Source organism: Narcine bancroftii, chromosome 9 (assembly GCF_036971445.1).
Source record: "Narcine bancroftii isolate sNarBan1 chromosome 9, sNarBan1.hap1, whole genome shotgun sequence".
Taxonomy (NCBI): domain Eukaryota; kingdom Metazoa; phylum Chordata; class Chondrichthyes; order Torpediniformes; family Narcinidae; genus Narcine; species Narcine bancroftii.
In genome coordinates this window covers 123,265,553-123,277,813 of record NC_091477.1, presented here as the reverse complement: position 1 = coordinate 123,277,813, position 12,261 = coordinate 123,265,553, and the positions used below count along the sequence as shown (strand labels likewise).

The 12,261-nt window shown below is 41.3% G+C and overlaps 1 protein-coding gene across 16 annotated transcripts in view; it reads left to right on the top strand.

The window, feature by feature from the left end:
* tp63 (tumor protein p63) overlaps positions 1 to 12,261 on the top strand; it is a 314,779-nt gene that overhangs the window by 126,748 nt on the left and 175,770 nt on the right. The window contains exon 2 of one of the 16 annotated variants that reach the window (XM_069897657.1): positions 901 to 985. The exons of the other annotated variants lie outside the window; for them this stretch is intronic. Coding sequence (XP_069753758.1) covers positions 981 to 985 — 5 coding nt within the window. The 5' untranslated portion in view covers positions 901 to 980. The remainder of the gene's footprint in view (positions 1 to 900; positions 986 to 12,261) is intronic. 16 annotated transcript variants of the gene reach the window in all.

Here is a 12,261-nt window from a genome sequence, read left to right as displayed (position 1 = left end):
TTCCTATGTACACTGGGCAACCTTCTTACTAGTCAGTATCTAAAAGAGCCAGGTCCCAAGAACCTGACAATTATTGATGCTTATATTAGAGAGTGTTGTGTATCTGGAATGATCTGCCTGAGAGAGGGTTGAACTTGGGTTGCTGAAAGAATTTTTCAAGTGTCGCTCAAATTGCAGAGGCTCAAAGGGCTATAAACCAAAGGACTTCATGCTGGTTGGTGTGGGCGTTGGGCCAAGTGGCTTCTTTCCATTCTTGATGGTTCTAAAGTCAGTTGCATGACCAGAAATAAAACCTCAATTAATTCTTCTGAAGATTTGTCTTCATCTCTGTAATTTAAAACCAACATTTTGTTTCCCTTTTCCACTTTCAACATGTTCCTGGACCTGATATTTTATTGTATTTCTGTTTCCATCGACGTTGAGAGTGTCCAGTATTTTGTTTTTATTTCTAATCTTACACTTGGATGCATAAATCTAATAATATGTTGACAAGTTTGATAAGTTACTTACTAACCATTTCCTTCCAATGTATTGCCTGTGCCCTGAATGAAAGGATATATTTATTCATAGTTTATTTTTTCATTCCAGTTTGCATTGAAGTAAAATATCCTTAGTGTGATACATCCTCAGTGGTGGCAGTTGTGAGTTAATTGGAGTTCATCTCGGGTCGGGTTACAACGTATGATGTGATAATTTTATAATGTTCAAGATTGGCCACACACACAGGGTAGTTGGGGTGAGGCTGTTGGACGGAATGTGCAGCAGTGGAGGCCAGTCCCCTCCCTGCTGTCAATGTTGCGTCTCCAGAAGGAAGTGGGCTTGTTTTCCTGACGCTCCATGCTCCAAGTTTAATTTTACATCTTTTCAATCTCTTCCCCACCCCCCCCATCCCTCCTCCAGGGCCAAAGCACACAAGGGAAAGGCAGAAATTGTAGCTGATCCTCAAATAATAAAAGGATTTTAATAATTTGGTTCCATGGATGAAGTTGAGTTCCTGTTGGTTTTCTTATCTTTTTAGTGCTTTAATGTGTTTGAAGGAAATCGCTGCCTACATTGTCGAGTTTCAGATTTATCGTCAGAGTACGTATGTGGCATCACATGCAATACTGGGTTTCTTCTTTCTGTGGGTAATGACCATTTATTGGTTTCAATACTTGCATAATGCTGTGATTTAATTTTTTTTTACCTGACTTTTCTTTCATGAGGGTTAGGGTTAGGGTTAGGAAAAATACCTTTTGTTCACTATTTTGCTTTTTCCCAGGGAATAGAACACTGAACAGTAATTACTGTACTTTAATGGATCGTGATATTAGGACAGTCACTTGAGGTGATTTCTCTGGAAAAACTGAGGAAGCAAAATCTCTGTTGGTTATCACAATGCAACAATCCTGGCTGGTAATTCGTTGTGGGTCGTCAGGTCAGGGTTGAGTTTGACTAGATTCTCTGACAAGCTTTGCTCACTCAAAAGAAATAGGAAGTTCTGGGAGGCAGAGTTTCTGTTCAAGAAGTGTATAGAATGTACAACTTGCTCTATCTTAACGTCTTTCATCCTTTATTACCTAAACGGAAACTTGTTGTGGAGAATCTGCATGTCAATACTGAACTAATACTCAAAATACACATGAGTATGGGTTGCTTTTATTCTGTTTTCAGTTGTATGCTGCATTAGATCTGGATGACAGGGTGAATATTAATCTCTCCAACTGGGTGGTCACTGAGGTAAAGTGCATTGAAGAGTGACTGTATAATGTCCTAGAGTGTGCAAGGTGTACAGGCATCTTTCAAAGTGTGAACAAGTAGCAGATTTCCTTGCATAATCCGTATGGGAGAATTTTTTTCAGTGTTGCAGACATGTTTTAGGTTGTAACCGATGATAGCTCCTGGATTAAACACAATTGCATCTGTATCTGATGAAGATGCATCTGAAACATGGAGGGCAGGCAGATCTGCAATGTTCAAATTTAGAATGTTTTATTCCCTCATCCTTGTTAGCTTCAACCTCGTGTACGCTCAGTGACAGATACCACTGTGGTCCTATAAACCAGACAGAGGATCACACTTGGCTCTGTAACAGGAAAAATAATGTCACATTTTATAAAATCTCATCTACAACAAGGGACTCATTTGGACTCAGCACCCAAATGTATTTGTCATAACTAATGGATGGTTGATTGGCCTGAAAGTTCTTTGTTATTTTCTGCATCCACTCATCCATGCTGATTTCAGTAGATGTATTTATATGATAACTCATGTTTGTGGATTTGAAGTGTTGGTGCTTACAGGCTTTTTCTCGCAATGAATATGGCATTTTGACCAAGGGAGTTGAGGCCTGCTTCCAGCAAATCCCTTAAATATGCTACATAACCGAGACTACCTGGAGAGAGCCTTAGCTCTGGGCGTGAGGGCAATATCATTCTTGGATATAAAGGTCTCCAATGGCCTGCTGACACATTCTGTCCAATCTCCACTAAAATAATTATCACTTAATTGAGACTTGAGAATGTGTTTAATGCTCATGAAATTGCAAAGAACTTGGCACCTTCAAGGGCAGAGATAGAGGGGTGGGGGGGGGGGGGGGGATAGTTGGTTGAGTTTCTCATTAAATTGGATTTAGCATGGGTTCCTGTTTCTTTTGTGATCTGTCCTATAAACTACTGAATGAGAAACAGTCGGAGCATCATTTTGAGTTTGGTCGTGACCTCATGATTTTCTTCAACTGACACTATCTGGAATATGTGTTTTGCTGAAAGTACAAGCAATTCTTTATTACAGTGCCTTCAGGAGTTATAAATGTTGCATACTGAAAACTGGCAAGGCAGCATGTAGCTTCAGATTATTGAAATCGTTTTTGCAGTGGAATGGAACACTGAGATTTGTATAGGGTCAAATTGCCAAGCTCAAAACATCTCTAGTGTAAATTGTTGTTGAGGGCAGGGCTGGGCTGATCATGTTACAGTATGAGCACCTTCCAAATTACATGGTGTCCCTGGAAGTGCTGTCCCACATTGCGGAAAATGATACAAAGGGAACTTGTCCTGAGTAGCAAGCATTCAGACCATGCAAGAATCTCAACATATTTCAATCATTTTAGTCCTGTCAGTAGTCTTTAGTGGGCTATTGTTAAAAGCTCTTGTGTTTTTTTTTCCCCAATACATTGCAAATGGGAGCTTCCTTGGAATTTCACCACAGAACACAATGCTCCAGTGTGCTAGGTCTGAAAAAAATAGTTGTAATTATAAGATGATTTTCAATTGCGCTTTGTGGTCAATCAGAGACAAACAGTTATTTTCCCATATATTGAGGAACAAGGTCAATAGTACAGGAAAGAAAAATACATATGAATTATTTTGCTTCATGTGCTGGTTGAAGGGACTCAGCAAAATAATAGTTTGGTGCAGACTAGATGGGTTGAATGGCCTATGTGCTGTGGTGTTCTTATTCATTCAGGTGCCTTGCTGTTTGGCGTGGGTGATCATGTTTCTCCATCCGTCACCATCTCTGACCTTCCAAATTGTAGTTGTTGCCTCCCTTGTTCCCCTTTAGCGAAGGCTTCATCTTTGAGCTGAGACTGTAGTCGATGTTGAGTTCATGTTTATAGAAGGGGGAAAAATACTGAAGTGGTTTTTCTTTGCCGTCTTCAGTTGCAGTGTCTGTACTGGACGGGTAACCCCTGGCCATTGATCAGCTGATTAATCTGCCCAGCATTTTTAGTTTTACAACCCTATAAATTCCAATCTGTAGAATCTACCTGTGAAAACCATCCACCATCTGCAGTCCATGGCTTCACGTGTCTCTGACTAGGAGGCTAAACAGGTCCTACACCTTGCCCAAGGCAGACCTGTAGCTATCGGATGGAAGGAGCGCCTCACCCCTCCTTCTGCGGAGCCATTGTGCAGCACCAACACCGGTTGTATTCTATGGAAACTATAAAGGTTGAAAAGAGAAGTAACAGTGGTGATCATGGATAGGCCACGATTAAGTTCTGCTATTCCACAGACTGTAGGAAGAAGGGCAAACTTCGAGGTCAGTTGATCCACCATTATAATTTCCTGAAAAAAGAGGCAAAAATTGTCTGACCTTGTAAGATGCTAATAGAAGGAATAATGTGAAGCAAGAGATGAACCACAAATAGCTAGAAATCTACTGATGCAAACTTTGAATTGATTGTCATGTGTGCTGAGATACAGTGGGAAAAATTTTGTTTTGCTTGCTATCCAGGCACTTCAACCTCTACTTGAGTAGAAAAGGTAGTGCAAAAGTGCAGAGTATAGGGTTAGAGAGAAAAATTTAAATCAAAACAGTGGAAGGACAGCATCATTTTGGAAATGAGAGGAATGAGAATGACCAGGAAGAAACCAGCTTTGAATCTGGTAGCACATTTTTTCAAATGTTCCTTCTGCCCAACAGATAGGGGAAAAGAGAGTGGCCAGGTAGGATAGTCTTTTAACATGTTGACTACTTTCCCAAGATGGGGATGGGGGGGATTTAGAGTGTGTGATGGCCTGTGTTGCATTCATAACTCTGCAGTTTCTTGTGGTCTTGAATCCATAAAGATCAATCAGAACTGAACAACATTGTATAAAGGTTCATCTTGATAACAAATATCTGTTGTGGGTATGGTCGTTGCAATTTAACGCAGAAGAAGTTACGTTGGATGGGATGCTTGACAGCAAATAGTGAGGTGTTGGTAATAACTGAACAAAGGGGAATCCAAATTTGGAATCTGCTGATCCTATTCAATGTTCAGATTTATTGTCAGGGAGCGTACATGACATCAACCCTAAGATTCTTTTTCCTGCAGGTGAGGGAGAATTTCTAATACCAGTCACTGTAAACTGTACTTGTGAAGAAAGAAATGTATAAAAAAAATGTAAGCAAGCTGTACAATGATCACTGGATTGTACACGTCTGGTTTACTCTTCCTAAAGTCTGTAATCAGCTCCTTCATTTTGGTGACATTGAGTGCGAGGTTGTTGTTAGTACATCATTCTGCCAAGTTTTCAATCTCCCCCCACCCCCATATGCTGATTCATGCAGCCTCCTACCGTGCTCTGAGTGGAATAGGAGAGTGACTGGAGTTGCTTTTCACAAAGAATCCAAAAATCCCAATGTTGAGATAGAGGGAGAGTAGAGCAGCGGATAGTGCAGCCATCTCACAGTTCCACAACCTGACTTGTGACCTGTTTGAGTGGAGTTTGCACATTTTCCCAGTTTGTCACAAAACTGTAGGTGTGGCCAAAACAATGTTTTCTCAAATGGTAACATGGTGTCTCTGCTCTTGTACTCTTGGTTGATGAAGATGAGCGCCCCATCCACCACCTTCATCACCCAACCTGTCTGTGGAAACTCAGTATATTGATTTCATCAATGAGGATGCAGAGAGGTTACAAGGAGAGATGGACAAAGAGAAGACAGATGGAATCCAAGTGGATAAATGGGGAATTTTCCACTATGGTAGGAAAAGTAGAAAGGCAGACTATTTAACATTAGTAATTGAAAGGTGTGGGTGTTCAGAGGGACCAAGACATCCTTGTACACAAGTTGCTGAAGTTAATCTGCTGGTTCATAAAGCAATTGTAAAGGAAAATGGCATGCAGAGCAGTTGGGGAAGGAATGGATAAAGAAAGAGAACTGCTGATAAGGTTAGAGAAGACTTTCTGAAACCTATTCAGGAGAACTTCCTCCTTCAGTTTTTTACCCAGCTCATGAGGAAGATGTTTGGTAAGAATGTGCTATGGAAAATAATACGTGTCTCCCAGACAATGTGTCCATGAGGAAAATGTGCATAAAGATCATAAATAAGAGCAGGAGCTGACCATCCAGCTGACAAGCCTGCTCTGCTATTCAATGAGATCGTGGCTGATGTATCCAAGGACTTGGGTCCACCTGCCTGAGACCAGTAATTCTTCACTTATTATTTGTTTCGTAAATGCATTTAATGGGGCAGCCTTTACTGCTTCCTTGGGCAGAGATTTCCACAGGTTCATCACTCTCAGGGAGAAGCAGTTAGTTTTCATCTCTATCTTAAATCAGCCCCCCTGAAACTCGTGTCTATTTCCCCCTCATTCCAGTGGAAACATTGATCTTCATATTTAACATGCTTCTTTCAGATACCCTTCCTCCATCCTTCTAACCTCCAAGGAGTGTAGTCCCAGGCTGCTTCCGGAATCTGGCAAACTGCCTCAAGTGAGGAGACCAATAATAACATAACATAACAATTACAGCACGGAAACAGGCCATTAGGCCCTTCTAGTCCGCACCGAACCAAACACCCCTTTCTAGTCCCACCTCCCTGCACAATGCCCATAACCCTCCATCTTCTTCTCATCCATAGACCTGTCCAACCTTTTCTTAAATAATACAATTGACTCCGCCGCCACTATTTCTCCCGGAAGCTCATTCCACATGGCTACCACTCTCTGAGTAAAGAAGTTCCCCCTCATGTAACCTCTAAACCTCTGCCCCTTAATTCTTAACTCATGTCCTCTTGTTTTAATCTTTCCTCCTCTTAACGGAAATAGTCTATCCACATCCACTCTGTCTATCCCTTTCATAATCTTAAATACTTCTATCAAATCCCCTCTCAACCTTCTACACTCCAAAGAATAAAGACCTAATCTGTCCAATCTCTCCCTATACTCTAGATGCTTAAACCCAGGTAACATTTTTGTAAACCTTCTCTGCACTCTCTCCACTCTGTTTATATCCTTCCTATAATTAGGCGACCAGAACTGCACACAGAACTCCAAATTAGGCCGCACCAACGTCTTATACAATCTCAACATCACCTCCCAACTCCTATATTCCATGCAATGATTGTTAAAGGCCAGCATACTAAAAGCCTTCTTCACCACCCTATTCACGTGAGTTTCTACCTTCAGGGAACGATGTACCGTTACTCCTAAATCTTTCTGCTCTTCTGTATTCCTCAATGCTCTCCCATTTACCACGTATGTCCTATTCTGATTCTTCTTACCAAAATGAAGCACCTCACACTTATCAGCATTAAATTCCATCTGCCATTTTTCAGCCCACTTTTCTAAGCAGCCCAAATCCCTCTGCAATCCTTGAAAACCTTCTTCATTATCCACTATTCCACCTATTTTAGTATCGTCTGCATATTTACTAATCCAATTCACCACCCCATCATCTAGATCATTAATGTATATAACAAACAACAATGGGCCCAATACAGATCCTTGAGGCACACCACTGGTCACCGGCCTCCAACCTGACAGACAATTATCCACTACCACTCTCTGGCCTCTCCCTTTCAGCCAATGTTCAATCCATTTGACTATCTTAAAATTTATACCTAAAGACTGCACCTTCCTAACTAACCTTCCATGTAGTACCTTATCGAAGGCCTTACTGAAGTCCATATAGACAACATCCACTGCGCTACCCTCATCCACATTCCTAGTCACCTCTTCAAAAAATTCAATCAGATTGGTCAAACATGACCTTCCTCCCACAAATCCATGTTGAGTGCTCCTGATCAGACCCTGTCTATCCAGATGTTTATAAGTACCATCTCTAAGAATTTTCTCCATTAATTTACCTACCACAGACGTCAAACTTACAGGCCGATAGTTGCCAGGCTTCCTCCTTGAACCCTTTTTAAATAACGGAACCACATGTGCAATGCGCCAATCCTCCGGCACTATCCCCATATCTAATGACATTTGGAAAATTACCGCCAGAGCCTCTGCTATTTCCTCCTTCACTTCTCTCAATGTCCTGGGGAAGATCCCGTCTGGTCCCGGAGACTTATCCACCTTTATATTCTTCAAAAGCCTTAAAACTACACCTTTTGTAATCTCTATATTCCCCATATTTACCCAATTTGCTTTTTTTATCTCACATCTCCCAATAATGCACAAGGTATTCCAGGTGCAGTCTCACCAGTTCCCTGCACCCTTGGGAGCAGTAATCATTTGATCATGAGGCCTGGATTAATATTGGAGATAATTAAATCCAAAATAGAACTTTGAAACAAGAGAGTACAAACTTCAATGGGTGATAAAAGACCTGGCTGAGGTAAATTGCAAGCAAGATAGGTGGGGGTGGGGGGGGGGGGGGCGGGAAAGGAGAAACTGTCTGTCTCCAAAATACAATTGCCCCATCCCAGTCCTTCCACCCATGATCCTTCACTTCTCGTTCCACCAATTATGTACCAGCTCCAGTCACATCACTTCCACTCTTTTTATCTTTGCTCTCCATTCTCAATCTTGATACAGGGTCTTGGAGTGAAATGAAAATCATGTGATCATCTGTTTCCCAGTATAGGAGAATCAAAGAGAATCTAACCTACTGTGAAGAACTTTTGAGAACCAAAGAACACTATATCATGGAAACAGGCCCCTTCAGCCTTTTTAGTCAGTGTTGAACCATTTTTTTTTGCCTGGTCCCACTGACCTGCACCCAGTCCATATCCCTCCATACCTCTCCCATCCATGTACCTGTCCAAATTCCTAAATGTTAAAATTGAGCACGTATTCACCACCTCAGCTTGTTCCACACTCCCTCCACTCTCTGTGTGAAGACGTTCCCCCTCATGTTTCCCTAAATCTTTCCCCTTTCACCCTTAACCCATGTCCTCTGGTTTGTATCTCGCTTACCCTTAGTGGGAAAAAAACTTATCTACATTTACTCTGTCTGTCCCCTCATAATTTTAAATACCTCTATCAAATCTCCCCTCATTCTATGCTCCAGGGAATAAAGTCCTCACCTGTTTAACCTTTCCCTCTAACTCAGGTCCTGAAGTTCAGACAACATCCTAATAAATCTTCTCTGCAATCTTTCTATCTTATTGATATCTTTCCTGTAGTTTGGTGACCAAAACTGCACACAATACTCTAAATTTGGCCTCACCAATGTCTCATACAACTTTACCATAGCATCCCAACTCCTGTATTCAATACTTTGATTTATGAAGGCCAATATGCCAACAGCTCTCTTTACAACCCTATCCACCTGTGATGCCACTTTCAAGGAATTATGTATCTATTCCCAGATCCCTCTGTTCTACCGCACTCCTCAGTGTCCGACTATTTATTGAGTATGTCCTTTCTTAATTTGTCCTTCTAAAACACAACACCTCACAATTGTCTGCATTAAGTTCCATCTGTATTTTCTCATCCCACTTTGCCAGCTGGTCCAGATCCCTCTGCAAGCTTTGAAAATCTCCCTCACTGACCACACCTCTTTGTGTCATCTGCAAAGTTGCTGATCCAATTTACCATATTATCTTCCAGATCATTAATATAGATGACAAACAACAATGGTCCCAGCACTGATCCCTGAGGTACACCACTAGTCACAGGCCTCCAGTCTGAGAAACCATCATCCACCACTACTCGCTGGCTTCTCCTGTCCAGCCATTGTTGAATCCAATTCACTACTTTGCCATGTGCACCAAGAATCTGAACCTTCCAAACTAACCTCCCATGTGGGACCTTGTCAAAAGCCTTACTAAACTCCATGTAGACAACATCCACAGCCTTTCCTTCATCAACTTTCCAGGTAACTTCCTTGAAAAACTCTAAGATTGGTAAACCTGACATACCAAGAACAAAGCCATGTTGATTATCCCTAATCAGATTCTGGCCATCTTCCCCATTTCTTTTGACTCCATTAAAGCCGACCACTCTGATCTTCAAGGGGAACAATTTTGTCCCTTATTATCCTTTTATTCTTAATATACTTGTAGAATCCCTTAGGATTTTCCTTCAAATTGTCTGCCAAAGCAACCTCGTGTCTTTTAGCCTTCCTAATTCTTTCTTGAGGTTTTTGTTGCATTTTTTATACTCAGATACCTCATTTGCTCTATGTTGCCTCTACCTGTTAAACACCTCTCTTCTTCCGAACCAGACCCCCAATAACTCCCAAAGACCAAGGTTCCCTCTACCTACTAAGCGTGCCTTTAATCCTGACAGGAACATACAAACTCTGTACTCTCAAAGTTTGACCCTTTGAAGGTCCTCTACTTACTTCACACATCCTTGCCTGAAAACAACTTATTCAAATCCACACTTTCTGGGACCTTTCTCATTTCCTCAGAATTAGCCTTTCTCCAATTTAGAATCTCACCCCGAGGTCCAGACCTATCCTTCTCTATGATTAACTTGAAACTAATGGTGTTATGGTCATTGGGCCTAATCTAATGATTTACTAAAGTCCATACAGATAACGTCCACTGCCCTATCTTCATCCATTGTCTTCATCGCTTTGCCAAATGACTCAATAAAGTTCTTAGATGTGACTTTACCTACACAATGCCATCATCACTGTCCCTAATAAGACCATGCTTTTCCAAATGTGAGAAAATCCATTTCTAATGGATCTTCTCCAATGACTTCCTTAACTCTGATGCAAGTTTCATTGACCTACAATTTGCTGCATTATCTAATTGCCCTTCTAGTACAAAAGAGCAATTCTAGCACCTCATCTCTGGAAAAATAGGATGTAAAGATTAAATTTAAATTTAATTTTTACAATTTAAATGTAGACATCAAATACAGACAGGCCCTTTTGGCCCACAAGCCTGTGCCGCTGAATTGACCTACAACCCCTGATTCATAATGATTTATTTAATTTTTGAAGGGTGGGATGAAACCTGAGCCCTTGCAGACATGGGGAAACCTACAAACCCCTTGCAGTGCGGAATTCGAATCCAGGTCCCGATCGCTGGCGGTGTAACGGTGTTGCTCAAACCGCTATGCCAACTGTGCTGGCCAAGTGAGGAGATTGTTGGGTCTTTGATCTCTTTCCTTGTCTCTCTTAATAACCTAGGAGAGGCCCAGCAGACATATCCTTATTGTTCTTGCCAAGACCCAAACCCTCCTCCTCCTCCTCGATATCAATATGTGCTACAATATCCCCAAAATACATGATCAGTACCTCACCCACTTCCTCCAGCTCAAGGTAAAAATTCCTTCCTTTTATCTCTTTGTAATCCTGCTCTCCTCCTACGTACATAAGAACAAAAAAATAGGGCAAGAGTACATGTATATAAGAAAATAAAGGGACAGGTGTGAAGTAGGGAAAACTGGACTATTGAAGGGCAGTTTTGCATAGGTTGGCACGACATCATGGGCTGTAAGATTGTGCTGTAATTTTCTATCTGGTCTGGCTCCGCCATTCAGTAAAATCATTGCTGGTCTATCTTCTTATTTTTAATACATGTATACATTGCCTAGAGATTTACTTAATCATTTTCACTAAGTCATTTCATGGCCACTTTTGGCCCTCCTGATTTCCTGTATAAATTTTGTCCTGTTTCCATTCCTCCAGGGCACTGTCTGACTGAAGATTCCTAACGCTTGTATATGCTTCCTTTTTCCTGAAAGTTACAACATCTCTCATTGAGTAAGGTTTTCAAATCTTGCCATCCCTGTTTTCCTCACTGGAAGATAATGATTCTAAATTTTGAACAGTTGCCTTTAATCAACTCCCACATGGTAGATGTGGACTTGCCCAATAACAGTCCCTTCCAAACTGCTCTCTCCAATTCCTGCTTAATTATGTAACTTTCCTTATCTCTTTTTAGCCCTTCCTCCCAGTCTTGTCTTCAATTATCTCAAAATGAAGGAGTTGCAATCACTGTTCCATTGTATCTCCCATTGTGACTTTGTTCATCTGGTCAGATTCATTTCCCAGTACTAGTATGGCCCCTTCTCTGGCTCAACAATTATTACGTTGTTTCAAGAAACCATTCTGGATGCACCTATCGTATTCTGCCCCATCATAGTCTCCAGCATTAAAGGAGATCCAGTCTGTATTGGGGAAATTAGAGTCTCCCACTATGAAAAGCCTATTAATTTCCATGATATGCCTGCATACCTGTTGGGTTATCTCCTGTGTGTCATTGGGAGTACCTACAGCACCTAATAGCCTGAATATACCTGTGACTCTCTGCCTTATGGTAGAAAAAAGTTGAAGAATTTAATGTATGCTATATTCTAAATGTCATATTACATGGCAATAATGGAGCCTTTACCTACAGTCGAACCCTATCAAAGTGATTGCCTCTTTTGTGTTCCTGAGCTCCACCCATACTGCTCATTGGCTGAGGCCTCTGGTATATCCTTTCTAAGTACATCTGTGATATTTTTCCTGATCAATTGTACAGTTACCCCACCTCTTTTACATCCTTCTCTGTCGCAGTGAAACCCTGGAATATTTGCTGCCAGTCTTGTCCTTCTCTCAACCAAGTCTCTATAAAAGCCACAGCATCTTAGTTTCATGCACTAATCCACC